General features: G+C 49.1%; 1 protein-coding gene across 2 annotated transcripts in view; it reads right to left on the bottom strand.

Annotated features, from left to right (window-relative positions):
* NUP93 (nucleoporin 93) overlaps positions 1-21,984 on the bottom strand; it is a 655,917-nt gene that overhangs the window by 422,166 nt on the left and 211,767 nt on the right. For both annotated transcript variants that reach the window (XM_078671250.1, XM_078671251.1), the window contains exon 5: positions 14,163-14,291. In XM_078671250.1, the coding sequence (XP_078527376.1) occupies positions 14,163-14,291 (129 nt within the window). The remainder of the gene's footprint in view (positions 1-14,162; positions 14,292-21,984) is intronic.

The raw sequence follows: 21,984 nt of genomic DNA, 5'->3' as shown, positions 1-21,984 counted from the left end.
CTCCTTTTCGCGATTGCGGTTGAGCCTCTGGCTTGTCGGCTCCGTCAGCTACATCGGGAGAGTGCCGTGCGGTGCCTACAACGCCAAATAGATGTGTCCCTATACGCGGACGACATCACCCTTTATGTCAAGTACCCTCACCTTCACCTCAACCCTTTATTGAGAGAATTTGTGGCCTTTGGGGGCATGTCGGGGATACACATAAATTGGTCCAAGTCGCAGTTCTTCCCCCTCACCGACTCCGTGGTCGACTTTCCCCTTGACCATCCACTCGAATGGTGCCGTTCGGACCTCCGTTACCTAGGCATACAAATCTCGCGGGATCGGGAGGAGACAATTCGCTCCAACTACGGAGTAGCAATCACAACCCTTACAGCCACGGTCGACCGCTGGATCGCACTACCGCTCTCCATGGCTGGTAGGGCTTCCCTCATCAAGATGGTGGTGCTGCCCCGCTTCCTCTACCTCTTTCTGAATATCCCGTATTACCCGGGTGCTTTCTTCTTCAAGACCCTGAAGTCGGAGCTCTGTCGCCTGTTCTGGGGGGGCAAGACCCCACGGCTGAAATGGGCTACACTCATATTACCTTACGAGGCTGGAGGCTTTGATGTCCCCGACCTTGAAGCCTACTACCTTTGCGCACAGGCCCACTATGCATTTCACTGGATGGCTCCCACGCCATTTATGCCGCAGCTCGCGGTGGAGCACTGGATAGTACACCCCATACCGCTTAATGGCTTACTCCATTGTCCGGAGTCGATTATCCAGACTCCAAACACGTCTGTCTCCTGCACCTTGGATGCTTGGCGCCGCCTGGCCAGGAGGCTCTCCTGCTCTTTCCCTTACTCCCCCCTCCTCCCCCTGGCATTCCATCCCTCGCTCGCACTATTGCAGGAACGTGGCTTCCGGCTGCTTTGCGAACGGTTACATATTGGCACCTGGGGTGATCTTTTCGCAAATAAAGTTTTCAAATCCATGGAAATCTTCTTTGCCACTCACGACCATTCCCCACTCGACGTATTCTATTACATTCGCCTCCGACAGGGGATGAAGGATATCCTTCCAGATTATCCTAATGAACCAGAACTCTTGTGCCCTTTGCATTTTCTGCTTAACTCGCAAGATGGGGCGCATTTGGTCTCTGGCCTGTACCGCCAGCTTCGGTCAGACATTGACCCTCTTGAGACGGGTGCTAGGGCGTCCTGGAGCGCGGATCTGCCTTCTGCGCTCACTGATGAACAATGGCAATACTGCTGCACCCTCACAGCCAGGATATCAGCCAGTAGCAGACTTAAGATGATCCACTATAAGTTCCTCCAACGGCTATATTACACTCCGGTCAAAAAATACAGGTTCCAACTTGCCGATACTGACAAATGCGAACGCTGTCGAGCTGATCATGCAGGCTTCTTGCACCTTGCTTGGGAGTGCCCGGCAGTTCGGGCGTACTGGCAGCAGGTGACCGATGCTCTCACAGCGATAACTAAGGTCACTGTTGAAGCGGAGCCACGTATCACACTGTTGGGACACACGCCGCATATTCCGAAACCCAGCAGGAAATTCATTGATACTGCTCTGCTCCTGGCTAAACGACGTGTGGCATGTCGTTGGGGCCGTGGCAGGGCGCCGAAGTTTAAGGACTGGCTCTCGGATATGACTTATTGTCAGGTCCAACATATCACTTATTCAGAACTGTTGTCGCTCCCAAGCAGGCCCAAAGACATCTGGGAACCACTGGTTTCCTACCTGCTGGCTCAGGCTGACGACGACACAGCCTCGGAATGACAGCGGGAGGGTGACCGATCGGGCTATCTACCCCGGTGACTAAGAAGCCTTAGTTCCTGGCGCACGCATATCCTGAGTCCCCGATCTAACGCATGCTTCCCTCCTGTTACACTGCTTACGCTGCTACGACACATAGTGCGAGTGGCTGATTTTCCACCACCCACTGCGCATCACATTCCCACATTTTCTTATAACTAACACTTCCCTTGGGACACAACACACGACCCCTACCCTATTATTGTACATGCATAACTGATGCCATGACCGCTACCACAGTGCCATGTTGCGACCTATGTATATTATTCCATGAGCAACCGTATAGATCTGAACTCTTTTTTCTCACTCGGACATGTGTATAAGGCCTCTTTTTTTTCTTATTGTTTACTGTTATGGGTTGATAAGAATTGGGGGGACATCAATGAAAAACCTGTTCTACTGCTGTAAATCCTGAAATGTGCATACTTCTCCTCCTTTCTCCCTCCCCTCCCCCCCTCATCCTCTCTTCCTTTTTTTTTTTTTCTCCCCTCCCGTTCCGGTCCACTCCTTTGCTCTCCCCTCCCTCGCCAGGCACCCCTTTCTAAATACGATTTGTCGCCGCCGGGACTCCGGGATGCCGGTAACAAGGCTGTGTCTATCACTGTCAGCTTTTGTTCCTTATTGCTTTGACTCTGACGCTGCCGGCCTCCGGGATGTGGGCGGGCACAGCAGTGTACTTTCCTAATTATGCAATAAAGCAGTTTGAACACCAAAAAAAAAAAAAAAAAAACTTTGAGTGCCATACATGACCTACCTTCCAGGTAGGAAGTAGTCCACTTGATTAGTGATCTACACGAGCAGTGTTTTAACAAATTGAAGGCTCTCCTTACCCTACCTCCGAAGCCCGGGAAAGAGAAAACACTTTGCCCTAGTAAGAAGAAATGGTATAATAAAAAATGCAGGGAGGCATATAGCGGGCTTAAAAAAGCTATTAAATCACGGGTAACCCTCGACACCAAACTGGCGCGACAATTGTATAAAAGGGTACAGTGGGAGGCGAAGAGAGAGTGGGACGAGTGCTACTGGTCAGATTTATATGAGGCTAGTCTTTCCTCTAACCAAACCAAGTTCTGGGAAGTTGTTAAATGGGGCAGAAACCCAGACTCACAGTCCCCAGCTAATCATGTCTCGGTGGAAGCATGGGTGGACTTTTTCTCGTCTCAGTTTAAATACCCCGAACATGATTTTTGCGACGCCCCGGTGATTCGGGTCCCATCGCATCCATCTCTCTGTCTTCCTTTGGTGTTTACGAATGATGACACTGGGTCTGCACTCCGGTCGGTTCAAGTAGGGAAAGCTCCCGGGATGGATTGTATTCCGGCTGACTTATTTAAATCTGATCCCCAACTTTGGGTCCCTTATATCACTCAGGTCGCCAACGCTATTGCTAAGGGGGCTAGGATCCCAGAGTCATGGAAAGGAGCGAAAATCCTTCCCATTTTTAAAAAGGGGGATCGATCGGTCCCTAGTAACTATCGCCCCATAAGTCTCAGATTCCCTGCAGAAAATCGTTGCCAGGATGGTTCTAGCCAGGGTTCAAGGGTGGATGGAGATGGAGAGTATTCTCTCCCCACTACAGGCTGGATTTAGATCAGGCATTAGCACCATCTACCAGGTCTTCCGATTTGTTCTGATATACTGGAAGGTGGTGCTGTTGGGCGGAGGGACCATCTGTGCCGCATTTGTGGACCTTAAGTCCGCCTTTGATCTTGTGCCAAGGGCAAAATTGTGGGCTGCCCTAGATAAGCTAGGACTGCCGTCCGCTCTCCTTGAAATCCTGGTAAGACTGCATGAAGGCAATTTTGCTAAGGTGGGGGAGACTGGGGCAGGTAACGGACAGCTTTCCCGTCACGAGGAGTGTCCGTCAAGGGTGCGTCTTGGCACCAACTCTTTTTTTATTATTTATTAATCAGGTGGTGAAATTTTTCATAGACACTCCACCCGATGCACCCATACTGGGTGGGACTAAGTTCCCATTGCTCATCTTTGCAGATGATACTTTAATCTTCTCTAAGACACGTAGTGGTCTCCAAAAGGCGATTAACAGATTCGAGGATTTCTGTAAACTAAATGATCTGCAAATAAATGTGAGCAAGACTAAATTTATGGTTTTAACAAAAAATCGTCCTATTAAGAGCTATGTTAGCATGAATGGAGTCGCCCTTGAACAAGTGGATGTTATGACCTATCTCGGAGTGACTTTAGACTATCGCCTACGCTGGAACCCACAGGTTGACGCTATCCACTTAAAATCTGTACGTCTAACGGTTTGCCTAATCCAGGAGCAAAGGATGTCTTTGACTAAAAGGGTTTTGCCAGTATTAAAGATTTATGAAGCAAAAATTAGCTCTGCAATTTTGTATGGGGCTGACCTATGGGGTCACAAGGACTTAACCCCCCTAGTAAGGGCTCAAAACAAATTTCTGCGTAAACTGGTTGGCTTACCCCAATCCACACCAATTAAACCCCTCTTGTTGGATATGGGTTGTAAGCCGATAAATGAGATGGCACGGTACCGGCTCGTAGCATTGTGGAGACGGATCTGGACGTCGCCGGATCTAAGTCTCTTTGCTAACGAACTAGCGGAAGTGAGATCAACCATGGGTTCTGGCAAGATCCCATGGCTCCGGGAGGTGAAAGTAATCTTGGAAAGTATGGGACTTAGCCAATTGTGGGCCAACCCGGGGTCAACTGTGTTTCCCTCTAAAAAAGAATTTAAAATGCTCTTCTGGGCTTCTGTTAGAATCCAATTTGTTGCACTGTCAGATACCACCACCCCAACGGGTCGATTCCTGGTGCACAAATTGGATCCCCTACTCGAGAACTATTGGGATGTTATTACCAGGAGCCTGGACAAAAAATTATACCATCAGTTTAGAGTGGTGTCCTTACCAGTGAGGTCCTTTACCAAGAATTGGGATGGTTATACAACTGAGTACTGTCCCTGGTGTCATGACCAAAAGGAGAGTGTGGGTCATTTTTTCTTTGCTTGTCCGGCCTATTCAGCTCCTAGGAATAAATGGATTAGGCCCATCTGTCGCCAGCTGAATATTAGAGGGAGTGTAGAGGCATTGTGGGCTCTAAGATCAAACACCTCAGAGACCGTGGTCATAGGAGTAGCAAAGTACCTAGGGTGGGCCTGGGTCATTAGGGCTAGACACCCTCATGCACAGAGATTTTTTTTATTTGGATAGCTTTTTTCATACTAAGTCTTTAAAATTCCCTGTTTAATTCTTGTCTTAAAATGATGAATTCTGGATGAAATCTGATGTTGTTAAATTTTATGTATATATGATCTGGTTTTATTCCCTTTTGTAAACTGGTTTTTATGATGTAAAAATCGAAATAAAGACGTATGAAAGACGTATGAAACTGCTACATGAAAAGGGTAGGTTTAGGATCCAGTGATAGGCTTCCAGTTTCAAGCCTGTGAGTCTCAGCCAAGATAAACGCCAAAAAGCTAGGCCATGGCAATAACCATGAGCTGCTAGTGGCAGAAGCGGCTGCAGCGTTAGTAACTTGGTTTCACATCATCATGCCTTAATTAATGATCTCTTGGAAATCCCAACGCCTGTCTCTAGGATGTTCTTTTAGAAACTGTTGAATGCAGTCCCAAAGAAACTTATCATAGCACCTAGGACAGCAGTTGCACTTGCAGCTTTCATAGAAATTGCAGAGATTCCACAGATTTTTCTGCCGACTGAATCGAGTTTCTTGCTTTCTTTGTCAGGATGTACTGTAGTAGATGGAGTTGCTGTATGAAGTTAATGGTAAAGTGGCTAAAATATAAAAAATATAAAAATTTTAAAACATATCTGTTGCAAGATTATATGCAATGCAGACAAGGTCCCACAACCAGCAGACAGATGGCGATACCAAGTCATCAATCTTTAACAATAACGAGGCCCAGAACCAAAGAAACAAAAAGTTTGTGTTTTTGAGGTAATGTCTACCCAGAAGCCATTAAAAAACCTGAACCAATATAGTATTGATTCGGAGGGTATTGCCTGGAATGCAAGGCCAAAATCTCTCAAAACAAGTAGTTAAAAAACACAAAACCTTCAATATACTTGTCCCCACCATTTTAATCCTTATTCACATTCTTCAAGCCTATGACTGAGGAGGAAGTCGCAAAACTTTCGTAAAAAACGAACGTTTCAATGCCAGTGGAAGCACATGCAGCAACACACATAATGCAATTCTTCCCATCAATTAAAGTTTTCACAAACATGATAAATGCATCCTTCTTAAGGAAGCATGCTGACCTGACAAACACTTGATCATTACCTGGTTTCCAACTAATCAAATGGAAGATCCAAGGGCACTGGTGAGCTAAAAACACAGATGACAAACACACCATAATGAAGCATAATCCTCGAAATGGAGGTGAACAAACATCTATAAGAGCATGTGCTGCAAAACCACATCCACATAGACCTTTGTTCAGGCTTTAGACACTGTAAGGGCACTAAATCTGCTGACACTTGCAAATATTGGAGAACATCCACTCATCGCCCTTGACAATGGTGAGCTAGATACCCGGATACCCAACCCTCATAGCTGCCTATGATACAATGGGACAAGCCATAACAATAAGTATGCTCTCAGAGTCGACATCAGGTTTGACAATCGAGTGGATTTGACCTTGCTCCTAATTCGCAGCAAACCAGTTTGAACTGGATCAACTAAACAAATGGATTGCAAACTATTGTGTGCAATACTGCAAGAGTCTACCTTTTCACCTTTTGTTGGAAAACAAGGCAGTATCTGTGAGGCCTGCACAAATAACATGACTACATTTGTCCTTCACTGGGAACCAAACACCCAATTGTAGCGCCTGACTCCCAGAGGGTAGCGTTGCAGAGCAGACTGCGGCTTACTCAAGGGAGGTGGTGTGGGCTAGTAATCGCCATTACAGGTGTTCAGCAATAACACTCAATAATTGATTGTCCAGTCTGTACTTCATTTTATAAAAGTAAGAGAGCATTTATTAAACACACACACTACTCAATACTATGCACCAATTTAAAAATATACATAAGCTTTTGGAATTACTTTGTGACATTGCATAACATCTCCCTGGTGACACAACCCTGACCAAGCATTTCCTACTGACCATGAAGTATACACCTCTACGTCTTAAGGGCTAACAGTCTAGGTTCTTGGGGGCGGAGCCAGGTCAGCGACCAAGATGGTCGCCCGGGCTCCCGGCTCCGTCGACCTTCTCCCCCTACTGCCGGATCCAGCTGTCGAGGCGGCGCTGCCGATATATTCTCGAATGTCGGAGAGGGACCTGACCCGCCGAGAGTGACTCCGGAGGCTCTCCGAGCTCTGGGGACGGAGATATGTCCTCCCGGTCGGTGTGGCCTACGTGAGGTCCGGAGCTGGGACCTCGCGTGATACTGTTGCCGGCCGCTAGTGGAATAACAACGGCCGGGAGGACCCGGAAAGTGCCGGTCACCCGCCGAGGCATTCTGCCCTACCCCGGACGTGAACCTTGCTTTCGCTGTTGTGTGCTGTCCCCCATGCCGGACAGGCCCCCCCCTTCCTTCGATTGCTGCCTTGCGGAACGAGGACGAACGACGCCGCTCTTTGTCTCCCTGATGGAGCTTCGTGCGACCCGCTTACAGCTGACTGTATCCCGCACTTCAGATGATCGGAGCCGGTTGATACTTGGCGACTTGGTATTGCTTGGATGCACTGGATGGCATGGATGGGACCATCGGTGGGGAAGTGGAGATGGCTACCACATCGTGTGCAACCGGGGAGACGCTCGGACGATGCACAAGATGGCGGCTCAGGTGTGGGCTCCGGCGGCACGTATGCCGTGAGCCCCTTTTGGAAGCATCGTCCTCGTGGAGCCGTACTCACCCGTGGTGATGGCGCCTGCATCTCAACCGGAGCGTGGAGATCGTATGTCCCCCCCCCCCCGTGCACTGTGGTTTGGGTTGACATGGCGATCAGACCCCGGCGCATGTGGAAGTACAAGAAAGCCTGATGCCGGTATTTTCTCCGTGTGAATTTGGTTTGGTGACTCCTTCTACAATCTCAGGTGATACCCGGATGAGTGTTTTCACACGACCCTACATGTAGCTGATAAGTGAGAGTTTGTGCGTAGGGACTCCTGGGTCGTTACAAAGCGAATCGTCGAAATGGCGCCTGGTCCATGGGTGCATGGAGTGGTCGGGGATTCCATTGGATGTGAGGCTTGTGGGGTCTCATCTGTCGCCCTTTCTCCGATGGCTGATATCGTCATGCTACCCAGGCAAAGCGGACTGCATCCTTTTTCTGAACCGGATTTTGTCCTACTGCTCGGGAAATGGTCGTGGGCTGTTAACGGCTTTGGAGTGTGTCGTGTCCTGGTGTATTGCAAGATTTCCTGCCTTCCTCCGGGCGTCCCTGCCTATTTTACTTCTGTACTTTGATTGTTGGCTATGCATTGAACGGACTGGGACACGTCTCTGATTATGGCCGGGTGGGTCTGGTTTGCAAAATGGTGATCGTCTTCTTCAGTTGCTGAAAGGGGGGCTCTTATCGAGGTTGGGTGATTTGGTGTGCTGGCGTGGCGACTGCTGTCCTGTTTTGGTTGGTGTCCTGATATTTTGCCACAGCGCTGTTATAATTGTAAGCTACGCCGGGGGGGGGGGGGGCGGGGGCCTGTACTGGGGACCCCCCAATATATCTATATCTTTTTCTTTTATTCTTTCTCTTTCTTCTATATTTCGGGTTCCACACACTGGGCGACAGGCACGCTGCTAAGGGGGAGGCCGTAGCCGTAGGCAGGGGTGCAGGGTGGGGGGTTAGGGGAGGGGTATTACTGTTTTTTCCTTTTCTGTTTCTAGGGCCTCTTTTTTCTCGTTTGTTTCTCTTGGCTTTCCCTTTCCTTTTCCTCTTTTTTTTTTTTTTTTCTTCTCTTTCTAGGAACCGAGCAATAGGTTGCTCTCCGTACGTTCTAGTGGTTCAACTTACAAGGGTGGATGTCTTTATAAAGTTTTATGTTACAGCGGACATAAAAGGTATTGGTGGGCGAAATGTACAGCTTATTGTTTATCCTGATTAATGTGCGCTGACGCCAACGCCCTGCTTGCAGTAGTCCTGACTGTGAATATCCTGATCTATGATAACCCCTTGCTTTGGTATTATTTGACTGTGCGGCACTAGCTCCTGCTCCTTCCTAAAATTTAAAAGAAACCTCTTTAATCCTGGTACCAATATGGTACAGACATTATCCTGAGCTACGATGGGGCATTTGGGAGGCAGACTGTTGCATTCTTATGGCTTGATTGATTTGCTTTTACCGTCTCTGGATTAAAGGCCGGCCGTTATGGTTGTAGGCCCGTGATTGTAACTGCTTTACGTAACAAATAAAGGTTTATTAAAAAAAAAACAAAAAAAAAACAGTCTAGGTTCTTCACCTAAGCGCAGCAGCAAGAACACATGTTTAATCATCATTTTAGAATAACAGTACTCATCACATTTGTTGGATATTAAATGTGTTGCAATTACAGCCCCTAAAGGCATCACAAATTGAATCACAGGATTAAGCATATACAGCCCAGACACCCTAATAGGAATGTCGAGCAACATAACCCCATTTGGCTTATGACATCACCTTACACAGGTACTCCACATTACACGTGACTTCCAGTCCCTCTAAAAGAAAAAACCTTAGTAAATGCAGTTCTGGTGCAATTACACCTCTTCACCTCCAGGGGATGCCAGTCTCCAGACATCCCTAACTCAGCCCTTCATCACTTGGTGTACTTCTCAAAACACCTCCAGCTGTAGAACCAAAGTTACAGCCCAGGAGGTGGTAAAATGCTGGCTGAGCCCTTGAGGGGTTATTCATTTGAAATCCCCATGAGACTTAGGGGGGGGACATTCACTTTCGTGCTGGGGGAGACTGCGTTGCTCCTGCAGCTCCCTCTGCACCTTTGCATACGTGTGGTGGTAACCCCATTCTCCTGGGGCCACCACAAGCAGAGGAAACATTGTTTGCCCTTGCAGGCCGGTCCTGGCCTGCAAGGCATTGTGGGAACTCTTGCATATTCTAGTAGCGGCTCCAACGCTGCGCCGGGGAGAGCCACAATCACCCATTGGCGGCTTCGCCGCATCCTGCTCATTAGTGTGGGGCCTAGTCCCACCCGGACTACCAGGGGACCCATTGCAGCTCAGGGAGCCCAACCCTGGCTGCTCCTGCGTGGTGAGTTCTTCTTGCGGCTCGGGGGGCCCACCCCCGGCCGCTCTTCTTCTCGCGGCACCCATTCCCACCCAGGCCCCGCATTGTCACCTCGATGGAGAGCCACCTGGGGAGCCCACCCCCGGTGGCTCCCACTGGCTCCCCCCCTGGCCAGCACCCTCGAGTGCTGCCACAGGAGCCAGCACCGCATTGCTGGTCTGCATGCTCCGGCGGGCAGACACAGAGGCCTGCGCTGGTTCCGCTGGCCTCAGGGGAGCGCGGCGGCACTACCCCTCCTCCTTCTCTTCACAAGGAGCACACCGGCGCTCCCAGTTTTTTCTTTTATCGGCGGGGGCCAGGGTGAGCTCCTGTTAACCCCAGGCACCATTGGGGCCCGGGGGCAGGGTCCCGGGCCCCTGAGTACTTCACAGGGAGCGCAACAGCACTCCCAGGCTTGACTTCGTCCGTGAGGGGGACACCCCTTCCTCCTCTTCACCAGGGCCATTTTCACAGGGAGCATAACAGCACTCCCCAGCTATGACTCCTACTGTGAGGCGGGTTGCGAGACGGCGCGCGCCCCGCTTCCGCAGCGCCATCTCCATCGGGGCCCGGAGTTCGGATACCAGGTCCCTGAACGCTCTCCGAGGGGGCGGGCGCGATGGTGCTCCCCCTCCACCGTTGTCTTTGGGGGCCGGGGTGGGCTCCTGGCACTCCTCCAGGGCCAGCTCATGGGGAGCACGACAGCGCTCCCCGACTTTACTTCATTCCGGGGGCAACCACGGGACCTGACCCACACGGGAGCATATCCAGGACCGGCGGCGTAGCCCCACGTGCTTCATCGTCTGTCTGCCAGAGGTTAAAGATCGCCTAGCTTCTGTGGGGGCATTTCTCAGCCTCCAGGGGACCGATCTACGCAATTCTGGCCTCTTCTTGCTGGTGGTGCTTCCCAGCCACTGGGTGCATTCTCCTTCGCCCTCTGGGCCTCTCAGTGGAGGGATTCTGCAGGGAGCGGTCTTCACTGGATCCCAGCGCCAGCCTTTCGTCTGGCTCTTCTCCTGGGCCTCTTCTCCCTGCGCAGAGGCCTCTGCTTCTGCTTACTGGTACTGGTCTCTTCTCCTGGCGCTGTTCAGGAACCTGGGACAGTCAGCGGGTTCTTCCTTCCAACGGCCCATTGCGCCAGGCTCCAGCACCCTCTGCCTCAGCAGAACACACTCCTGAGCAAACCCTTTTTAAAGTTTGGGGAGGGGGCTGGCAGCTATGATTTCTACAGCAAGGGGGGCTGCGCGACGGCGCGCCCCCCTCTTCCGCAGCGCCATCTCCATCGGGGCACGGAGTTCAGATACTGGGTCCCTGAACTCTCTCCGAGGAGGCGGGCGCGATGGCGCTCCCCCTCCACCGATGTTTTTGGGGGCCAGGGTGGGCTCCTGGCACCCCTCCAGGGCCAGCTCACGGGGAGCACGACGGCGCTCCCCGACTTTACTTCTTTCCAGGGGCAGCCGCCGGGACCTGACCCACACGGGGGCATATCCAAGACCGGCGGCGTAGCCCCACGTGCTTAGTCGTCAGTCTGTCAGAGGTCAACGGTCGCCTACCTTCTGGGGGGGGGCATTTCTCAGCCTCCAGGGGACCGATCTTCGCAATTCTGGCCTCCTCTTGCTGGCGGTGCTTCCCAGCCACTGGGAGCACTCTCCTTCGCCCTCTGGGCCTCTCAGAGGAGGGATTCAGCAGGGAGCTCTCTTCACTGGATCCCAGCGCCAGCCTTTCGTCTGACTCTTCTCCAGGGCCTCTCTTCTCCCTGCGCAGAGGCCTCTGCTTCTGCGCACTGGTACTGGTCTCTTCTCCTGGCGCTGTTCAGGATCCTGGGACAGTCCGGGGGTACCTCCTTCCAACTGCCCATTACGCCAGGCTCCAGCACCCTCTGCCTCAGCAGAACACACCCCAGAGAGCTTCTAATCCTGAGCAAACACTTTTTAAAGTTTGGGGAGGGGGCTGGCAGAAGTCTCTTTGTCCTATCAAACAGTGACACACATCACTTCACTGTCCCTGCTACCTTCTTTCCTGCCCAGGCCTTTGGGTTGGTTCAAGATGGCGTCGTCCAGTCTCCTGCCACATGGTCTCTGGAAGCCCCTTCCCCCCCAGAGCTGCCTTCTCCCTTGTGCAGCTAGGTGCCTGGCACCCGGTGACAGCTGCTGATGAATAAGCCTGTAGCTCCACCCATCTTCACTGTGGACAGGAGGCCTTTGCTTTTGGAAGGAAGGAGATTAATCCAGTCTTCTGGGCTAAGCCCCCAGCCAAGCCCTTGTTATGGTTGACTCAGAGAAATATACAATTTCTGGATGACCCAAAAGCAGTACAAACATGACTTGGGACTCTGCAGAATACTTCTTCTCACACCAGTTATAGTGGACTTTAGTGCATGTCTGGAATTTGTAGGCCTTAGGAAAGTGTCACTAGCCCATGGGCTCCACATCCCCATAGGAGAATAATGAACAGAAAACAGTAAAACACACTGACTTTCGTGACATGTTTCTTCCCAGTGTATAAAGCCTATTCCATGTCACCACCCAATTCTGCATAAGTCCTGCCACACCATTCTCTTTGTATCGGCTCCTGGGCTGCGCACACCAGGAATCTCCCCTGCGCAGCCCACACGTGTGCACATGCAAGTACACATGTGTCTGCATGTAACAAACCCGGCGCCCCTTACTCCATCTGCTGCACAGCGGCCTGGTCAAGCTAGGAGGACACCAGTAAAATTCACATGAAGTCTCTTTCTTCATGAGTTCACTGTGGGTGAGTCCCAACTTATGAGGCTCTCCCACAGTAAAAGCTCAACAAAAAGGTACGCAAAAAGCGAAAAATCCGGGCTGCCCAGAGTGTCAGAACCACCTTCTAACACCTTTGTTTTTCATTATCCACATTTCTCTGACAGAGATATAAAAGAAATACCAAATGAACTTCAGAACATATGCCGATGACAGTCAAATTTAAATACTTTTGGAGAACAGCATAAAGTTCACAGAGTGTCTTGAGCACATACCACAATGGAAGGAGTAGAGCTTTCGCTGCTTGAAATGAGAAAAACCCAGAGACTCCAGTTTTTGGAGGGAGAGTTCTTGGTGAGCTACTGTTTAAACCACATTCCCTCACAGAAAGAAAATATCCTGTATATCATTGGACTCAAGGCTTATCTTTACATCTCAAATCAATACAGTAGTAGGGTGTCAACTGGCATTTTCTGGTACCTCTAGAAAATGAACGTCCTCTTATTCGAAGCCAACCAAAGAGTAGATGAGCCCTCGTGACGGCTTGCTAGACTACAGCAATTTCATTTACACCAACCTTACAAAAAAACTGCTAAGGATACGGAACAAGCTAGCCAAAATGTACCAGAACTTTGGCAGATCAGAGCTTTAAATGGGCCTGCACTTTTTTATTTTGAGAGGGAGAGTACCGGCATTTCTCGAGCATGATGTAATACATTTAATTGGAGAGTACCAGCACTTCCCAGAAACAAGCAGGTATTCTGGTACAGACTACCTGCACTTCTAGGACCAAAATAAGCCAACAATGAAATCACTCCCAGTTTCAGTTTAAAATTTAAACCCTATGCATCAGTCTCTATTGGCTCCATCCGATACTGGTCTCTCACTACTTTCCACCCAGCAACATGAAGATGGCTTCCTCTCATATGAAACACTGAAGAGCCTTACAAAGACATAAGCAGGCTGGCAAGATATCTGGGAATTTGCTTTTACAATATGGCCCCACATCCACGACTGAACCCAAATGTCTTTGGTTTAGTCGAGTCCTAAAAACTGAGTTGTTCACCTTAGACTGAACTGTTGCCAATACAGCCAAATCACGAACCAGTCCTTGCTTTCAGCAAATTCCAACAGCCACTAATTTTTGTATAAGATATATTCTGCTGCTTAGCTAAATTCTCTGAAGAGGCCATTGACTACGAGTGGTAATGTGCAAAGCTTCATAGCAAATAAGAACATACATTGCAACCTTCACCCAATGTATATATTTAAAACTGATTTATAATCATCTGTATTTCGATGTGACCGTTTTTGCAACATATATGATGTGAAAAGATCATGTAGGTGTTATATGGCTGTAGAAAAGCAGTGCACTCCTCATTTAATTCTTATCTTACCTCATTTTCTTGAGTGAAGTCAAGAGCATCCTCCCCTGAGGCTAGAAGAGTGTGAAGGATTCTTTGTTTCACTTGCTCCCATTCTACCAGCATAGATTCCCTATGGTACTCTTCGGCCATGCAAGAGGTCTGTGTAAACAAACATGAAACATGAAAAACTACACCAATAGTTTAGCTAAATAAAGTAATGTGGGACCTCAAACCAGTCAAGGTAACAGGGACAGCTGGCTATATTGGTACAAAAAACAAAGACAAGATGACAGTTTGTTAAACGCCCAATCAAGATTGAAAAAGAAAACTTTCCTTTGTGGCAATTCTGTTATGCTTAGTCCCATGATCACAACTAGTTGGAAATACAGGCTTGCTTTAAAACTGAAACAGAGTTCCATGAATGCACTTTCTTCTTCTGTCTCGCTCTCTACATGAACAACTATTCCCACCAGTTTCCACCATGTTTTGTGAGGCATGTACTGTTAAGATATTGCACACAATTTCAGGGAATGGTAAGCTGGGCAATTTAGGAGTGTGATCTAGGACCAAGCTTACTTCTTAGACAGGAGATCCATCTTTTCATATGACATTGGAACAGATTTCAAACATATGTATTGCAAGGTTGGAAGGAACCAAGGCCGCCACTTGAGTTAATCCTGGCCACCCTGTTGTGACCGGTCAACCTCTTCTGGGAAGTCCTTTGTTCCTGGGCTCCAGTAATAATGCTCTTGGAGTCCATTATGAGAACTATCTGAGCATACTACATTATTGTAAAGCTCTCTCAGCCTACCACTGGTACCTTGCTATAATACTTGGATGCAAAAATTGTTTTTTCCCCCTAGTGTATGCATATGTCTAGCATGAGGTCCGTAAAAACAAATGTAATATTCTGACCTTCTTCTCCCCCCCCCCCACCCCTCCTCCCCCAGCTGTACTGTTTAATCAAATATGCCTAGTGGCCACACTACCTTAGCTCCTTCCAACAGGTTCCTAGACAATGGTACCCAAGAACCACTTGTGTCCAGGCCCCTGAGAATGACAGTAGGAATCTGGCTCTGTATATACTATTCAAAAATGAGGTATAGTGTCACAGAGTCCAGTGGAACCCCAAAGGTAGGCGGAGGTAAAAGTAGATATCACCTAACTCTCTATTTCTGGTAGTGTGGGCAAGCAGTAAGGCTTTATAGAGGGGACAGCATTTGTTGTACACACACAAAGGCAGCAAATGATGTCACACGCTAAAAGACCGAACTCAGACCAATTCTTTGTATAAAAAATATTATTTAGTTATATTTATTTTCTAGAACCAAGCAAGCCTGGCACAAGGAAGTGACACTTTTCAAGGCAAGTTGAACAATACGAGCAAGCTGAATGAAAAAGACCTTTTTACAGGTAAGTAAATACTTTACAGTGAAAATTACTTAGATTACTTTTCAGATTACTTTATGGATTAATTTTTCTACTCCGTGTAATATGCCTAGATATCACACTGTGAAATTTGATAGAGAAAAGGTAAGTAAAGCAGTTTTTAGATATTTGCAGCTTTCATACAAAACCAACTCCTTACAACAAGAAAAGCAGACAATGCAATTCTAAGGAAGGAAGCAGAGTTATCAGTTTCCAGGTAAGTACAACTTTCTGGGAGTTGGTATTCTGGGGTTAGAACCAGGGTTCCCCCAGAGTCAAGGATGCATTCTTCAAATATCCAAAGCAGCACTAGGGCGGCTGAGTGCAGAGTGCTGAGGTTCAATGTATCCAATGGGGGATAGGAGGCCTCCGCTTGGTGGCTGCCAACGAGCAGGCCACAAGGTTGTCGGAGCAAAGTTCCTGGTGTTAGGCTCAGGGCAAAGGGGGATCAGAGTTAGCACCCAAATTACCCAAAGTACACCCTCAGCGGCGCTGGGGCGGATGGGTGCAGGGTACTGTTTTGGCGTCGGGTGCCCTGTTGTTTTCAATGTGGATTATCCGGTTTCAATAAAGACTGCAGGCTCAGAGACGTAGATCTTCTGGAGGTGACCACTGGTTGGAGAGGTAAGTTGGGTTGCCTGGGGATGCTGGGACACCATTGGTTGGGCCATCCAAGGCCATGGGACGTCGGGTGCAGGGGTGTCTTTAGGGGTTGGGTTTTCTTACCAGCTTCGGTTGCAGTAGTAGGGGTCCTCTAGAAAGAGACTGGCGTCGTTTGGAGAGTCGAGGCAGGTCAGAGATCACCAGATCTCAGGTCAGGATCCCCAGGGAGACCTCCTCGTGGGGTTGGGCCACTTGAACTCTGGCCGTGGGCATCGAGTGCAGACTCGCAATTTTGGCTGGGGCCGGAGTCTGTGGGTGAGCAAATCCGGTGCTCATGGGAGACAACGTCTTTGGCTTGAAAGGCAGGGCAGGTCCTTCGGGGACTTGAGGCTGCTGGACACACCGGGATTTCACTGGAGCAGGTGCGAGGTGGGGACACAGGCCGGTAGGGCTGGGGCAAAGTCAGTGGGCGTCCTCCTCTTCTTAGTTTCAACAAAGCTTCTTCTCTACTTCTTCTTGTCGATTCTTCTCTGAGGAGGCAAGGTTCAGGGTTGCCCCTAAATACTAGATATGGGGTGTTTGAGGTAAGTAAAGGTTGGGACCAATGGGTCTCTTCCTTGAGGTGGGTACACCCCCTATTGTGCCCCCTCCAGTGGGAAGGGGGCATATGCCGCACTATGGTTTGCTGGGTCCGATCATCTGCAAGAAGGCACGGACTGAGTTGTGTTTTACCTCGCCTCCCCCACCTGAGGGGTGGGGTTGGCAAAGGTGGGCATACCTCCCTTCCTCACTTGGGTTTCCCACCGATTCTCCAGCCCAAAGTGGGGGTCAAACCGGTGGAGGCCAGTTGCTGGAAGCAGTAATGGCAGGTATTAGCTCACAAAGGCGTTAAGCCGTTGAAGCTTCCCCTTCGTGGACCCTGCCCATCCCGGGGGAGGAGGCTTGGCACCTCGTCCCAGGATGTGCATTATTTCAGACCCCTGAGAGCAGCAGGCTCTCGACCCAGAGGTCCAGAAACATATCTGGTGGGGACAGCTGGCAAGCAGCCACTCAGCCTGGACACTAGTGTTAGGTCGTTTTTCAGGGGTCATCTCTAAGATGCCCTCTGAGTGTATTTTTATTTAAATCCCACACTGCCATCAGTGTGGATTTAATGTGCTGAGAAGTTTGATACCAAACTTCCCAATTTTCAGTAAAGCAATCATGGTGCCGTGGAGTTCATAATGACAAACTCCCAGCACCATTTTAATTGCAGTACTGCACTTACAAAGTCTAAGAATTGGTTTAGAAACTGTAGCCGTACAGGGCTCATGCACCTGTACCCTCACCACTGGTATAGTGCGCCCAGCTAGAGGGGTGGCTGTCCTATGTCTGGCAGTGGGTTGTAGGCAAGGCACACAGGGATGATTGCCATGTCAACTCCTCACTTTGTTCTGCACCAAAACACACAGCCTGCAATGGCAGTGTGTATGTGTCAAGGTACAGGGCCTCTAAGGGTGGCACAATAAGTGCTGCAGCCCTTAGAGGTCTTCTCTGGCCACAGTGCCCTTGGTACATATGGTACCATTTACAAGGGACAGACGTATGGCCAAAGAGTGCCAATTGGGTTTTGTTTAAATGCAGTTTTAGGGAAAGAACTTAGGCCCTGGGTACCTGTTTGGCAGGAACCCAGGGCACCCTCAGTCAAAGTACATCAGCAGTTTAGCAAAACGTGCGGACAACCATGCAAAAAGAGAATACTTTCTTAAAATGACGCACAGCACATATTCAGAGATGCATCTGAGTGCACATATACTATTCAACAATGGTGAGGGGTAAGAGCGCAAAGTCCCACAAGGGAAAGAGAATCAAAGATGCATTCCTCAGGATGACCCAAAGGGACAAGGAAAAGGGCACAGGGGAGTATTGGTGGTTTGTGCTTGGATTGTGAATCTTTACTTCCCAGTACCCGACCCCACGTTTCCCCCCCTGTCCCCCCCCATAATGTATACTGAATGTGCACGTCAGAGGTATAGCAAACTTTGAAAGTGAGTGCGCAGGGTCTTTTCCTTGGATTGTCAATTTTTTCCAGTAAGCGCACTGAGGAGTTTCAGGAGACTAAAATATTTGCAGCTTAAGAACCAGATTCCTCCTTGCATTAAGAGACGCTGGTGGTGCAGGACTCAAGGTCAACACTGTAAAATAAAATAGACAGCGACTAGATTGCTTAGGGCTAACATGCAGAGAATCAGTCTCATGCAGGGTAAGGAATTAGTAACAAGCATTTACAATGCAATGGTCTCGGCATCATTAAAGGTAGAGTTATTGGCATTGCTCATTGCCCGCCACTGGACGAGAAGCCTTCCAGCAGCTGCCAGCCCGCGGAGGACAGGGCAGGAGCCGGACTGCAAACCACCTCGGAAAATAGAATGGCTTCGGGCACAGTAATGCGGTGGGTGCTCCCAGGAATTCGCAGCACGCAGGCCATCGGAGGCATATCTTCTGTCAGAGAGCGGACCAAAAAAACACACCACGAAGCCTCGCACACGCTTCGCCCTGTCCGGGCTGCTTTGATGAAGGGTCTGGAGATCTGCAGCGCCGGAGCGAGGGGCGTCAGACGGCGGCTGCTGAGAGGAGCGAGCCTGTGCGCGAAACCTGCGCCGCCTCCGCTCGCCCGCCACTGGGCGAGAAGCCTTCCAGCAGCTGCCAGCCCGCGGAGGACAGGGCAGGAGCCGGACTGCAAACCACCTCGGAAAATAGAATGGCTTCGGGCAAGGTGCACCCGCCCGCGACCTGCAACGGCTCGAAAACCGAGCACCCGGACCCCTCCGAGGAATACGGACACGAAATACATACGAAAATGTGCAAAAAGATCGCCCAGCTCACCAAGGTAAGAAGAATGGGGCGGGGTCACCTCTGCGCATTTATAGATTGGACATGAGGAGCGGCAGTGTAGGGTCCGGGCGAAAGGTAAACACTGCATGTGAGCTGTGCTGTGACTGCACCGTCCCCTCTGGTGGCACAGGTCGCACAGGACGCGCCTGTGAAAGAGAACAGCAATCTGCCTTTGCTGCTGCACCGCACAGGCCCCTCACTCGTCACCCTGCCCACCAAATTCCCTCAGCACTGAGGTCTGCACAGGGTGGGTAAATATAGGAACCTCTTCCTCCCCGGAAGCTCTTCCCATCGCCGCGCTGCCTATTGCATCCCTTCGTTTCTTTTATGTGTTCAATCAGGGTTCCTGCATTATTGCACCTCGTATATCAACAGGACAGATATAACTAGTTCGTTTAATTTGTAGTACCTTTGCTAATGAACAAGGAGCACGTATAGAGACTGCCTGAGAAGAGTTAACTTTTCAGCGCTATGCATGCAGTGCAGGCTGCAGCAACTAGTCTGCAAAGCAAGTACTGCAAAGATCCTTTCTCCATGTGCAGGACAAGGGGCATAGCATTACAGTCCCCGTTCCTTCCGCGCGTTCAGCCGAGCCCTGTGAATGCAGCGAGCGCGTTCGCGTGCTCGTTTCGAATCGCCTCCAAGGCGATGCGCGCGGCCAGGAATGTCTCCTGGAAAGGAGACACGGCCACAATAAGTTCTCGGCGGAGACGCGCTTCCGCGCGTTCAGCCGAGCCCTAAAAAAGGGTAAAAACTGTGACAGTCGACCAACTTAAGTGTTCAGCAGCTCTAGAACATCACTTCTGATCGTTCTCAAAGCACAGCGGGTCTTTTAAGTAGTAATAGTATTTGCTTTGCAGATTTTTCCAAAACTAGTGTTTGAGTGTAGAGACATTTGTTTAAAACTGGGTAACCACTACAGTGCACATAGGTTACCAACCTCTCGCCAGCCACCAGGTGCATCCCCAATTGCAATTCATCACCATGGTACTTAATTATACAGCCAGAGCACCTTACAGTAGGCTACAAAATGGTGGGCTGACTGCAAATGAGAACACCAGTTGTACTCTGGCTATTCAACAGTATTTTGTAAACAAAGAAGGTAGAGTTTGATGCTGCGAAAAGAAAATTTAAGGAAACCGAAATAAATGATGCTACTCCGACAAAGATTTGGTTAACAGCTGAAGGGTCACAACTGAAGACATATGGGACAGGCCAGTGATTTAGCACTGGGGACAACAACTGAGAAGGTCTGATGGAGTCACAACATGGTGATCCATCACATACAGTAAGGGAGAGATGAGCTCCTTCTAATCCAAACAACCAGCTAGGCACAAAGATATGGCTCTACAGGTACAAACAATGAGATACGGTGCAGCACATATCTATTTATTTATTTATTTATAGTGTTTTATATAGCGCGAACAAGACCCGTGGGTATCAGAGCGCTTAACATAGAAGATTACAGATTGACATTATAGTAGCAATTATAACAGCAACACAGATATGAAGGTAGAAGGTGATATGCTATCTAGGGTGATTAGATAAATATATTCCTAACGCCTGTGCAATTAGCATTAAGAGGTGCATAAGGTTTAGCTTGTGTCATAGTCATACAGTCAACTCGGTGAGGTAGGGTTACATAGTATTATCAGTACAATTACCTGAGTAATTAGCAACAAGAGTTGAATGGGTTTAGCTAGTAGCAAGGATCATAAAGATAAACAAAGTAAGGTAGAGGTAATATCTTTTTGGGTGTGAGATACAGTGTAGAGATCACATAAATATGAGGTAGCAGTAAAGTGTACAGCCGAGGCTTGAACGGTAATCAGTCATTTGTCTTATTGATCTTCAGATTATTCATGAAGAGTCCGATCCTCTTTTGGCGTAAATGTTCATACCAATGGTCTGTGGGAAGAGGTGTGGCGCCGCGGCCAGGGCGACTGACGCTGGAATCTGGGGATCACGGTTCGATCCCCGGCTCCGGCGGCAGATTAGCCTAGCACCATGTGACTCTGGGCAATAGCTCGCTTAATCTTCCCGACGGCCCCCAGCGCCTAGAGACCCTTACGGGTGATTGTGCGCTTTACAAATGTGGACTTTTACTTTACTAGGCCTCTCTATGTAGGGCATTTACTCATCATGTGGCTCTTCAGTTCCCGTTTAAATGTTGCAGTATTTTTAATCTTCCTGATGTTAGGAGGGAGTGAATTCCAGACTCTGGGGGCGGCTCCGGCGAATGCTCGGTCATAGGTCTTTTTCTTCCGGAAGAAGGCCGGCTGCAATAGTAACTCTTTAGCGCTTCTAGTTGGTCTGTTACCTCCCGATAGCTTAATTTTCTTGGCTAGATATCTAGGCGTGTTGTAGTGGACCGCTTTGTGGGTAATACAGGCTATCTTCATTTGAATTCTAGCTTCGTAAGGTAACCAGTTTAGTGCCTTCAGGTGAGGAGATATGTGATCGAATTTCCTCGTTCCCGTGATGAGTCTTGCCGCTGCGTTGAGACAGGCTTTTAGTGGTGCAGTGGATGTTTTCGGTAGGCCAGCTAACGTGGTGCAGCCATATTCGATCCTCGAGATAACTAGCGATTGGATAGCAAGTTTTAGATCCGCTTCTGAGATAAAGGGTTTCAGTTTTCTTAGATAGTTCAAGTGGAAACGTGCGCTCTTGGCCATTGAGTTGATGTGTTCTTTCATGTCGAGGTTCTCGTCTAATGTAATTCCTAGTGATTTGGCTGAGTTAACTAGGGTCGGGGCGCAGTCACCAATTTAGCCCATTCCTTTACCTCTGGTTGACTCCTAGTCGGTGAGATTAACAGGAATTCTGTTTTGTTGGCATTAAGTTTCAGATGATTGGCTGTTAGCCATTGCAATGCTTTCTTTAGAGTTGCATTCATTAGGTCAATGTCATCACTGCAGGCAATCTTCATATATATTTGCGTGTCGTC

This window comes from Lissotriton helveticus, chromosome 12 (genome assembly GCF_964261635.1).
Source record: "Lissotriton helveticus chromosome 12, aLisHel1.1, whole genome shotgun sequence".
In the NCBI taxonomy this organism is placed as follows: Eukaryota; Metazoa; Chordata; class Amphibia; order Caudata; family Salamandridae; genus Lissotriton; species Lissotriton helveticus.
Note: the sequence above shows the minus strand (reverse complement) of the source record. Positions and strands in the feature narration are given on the sequence as shown.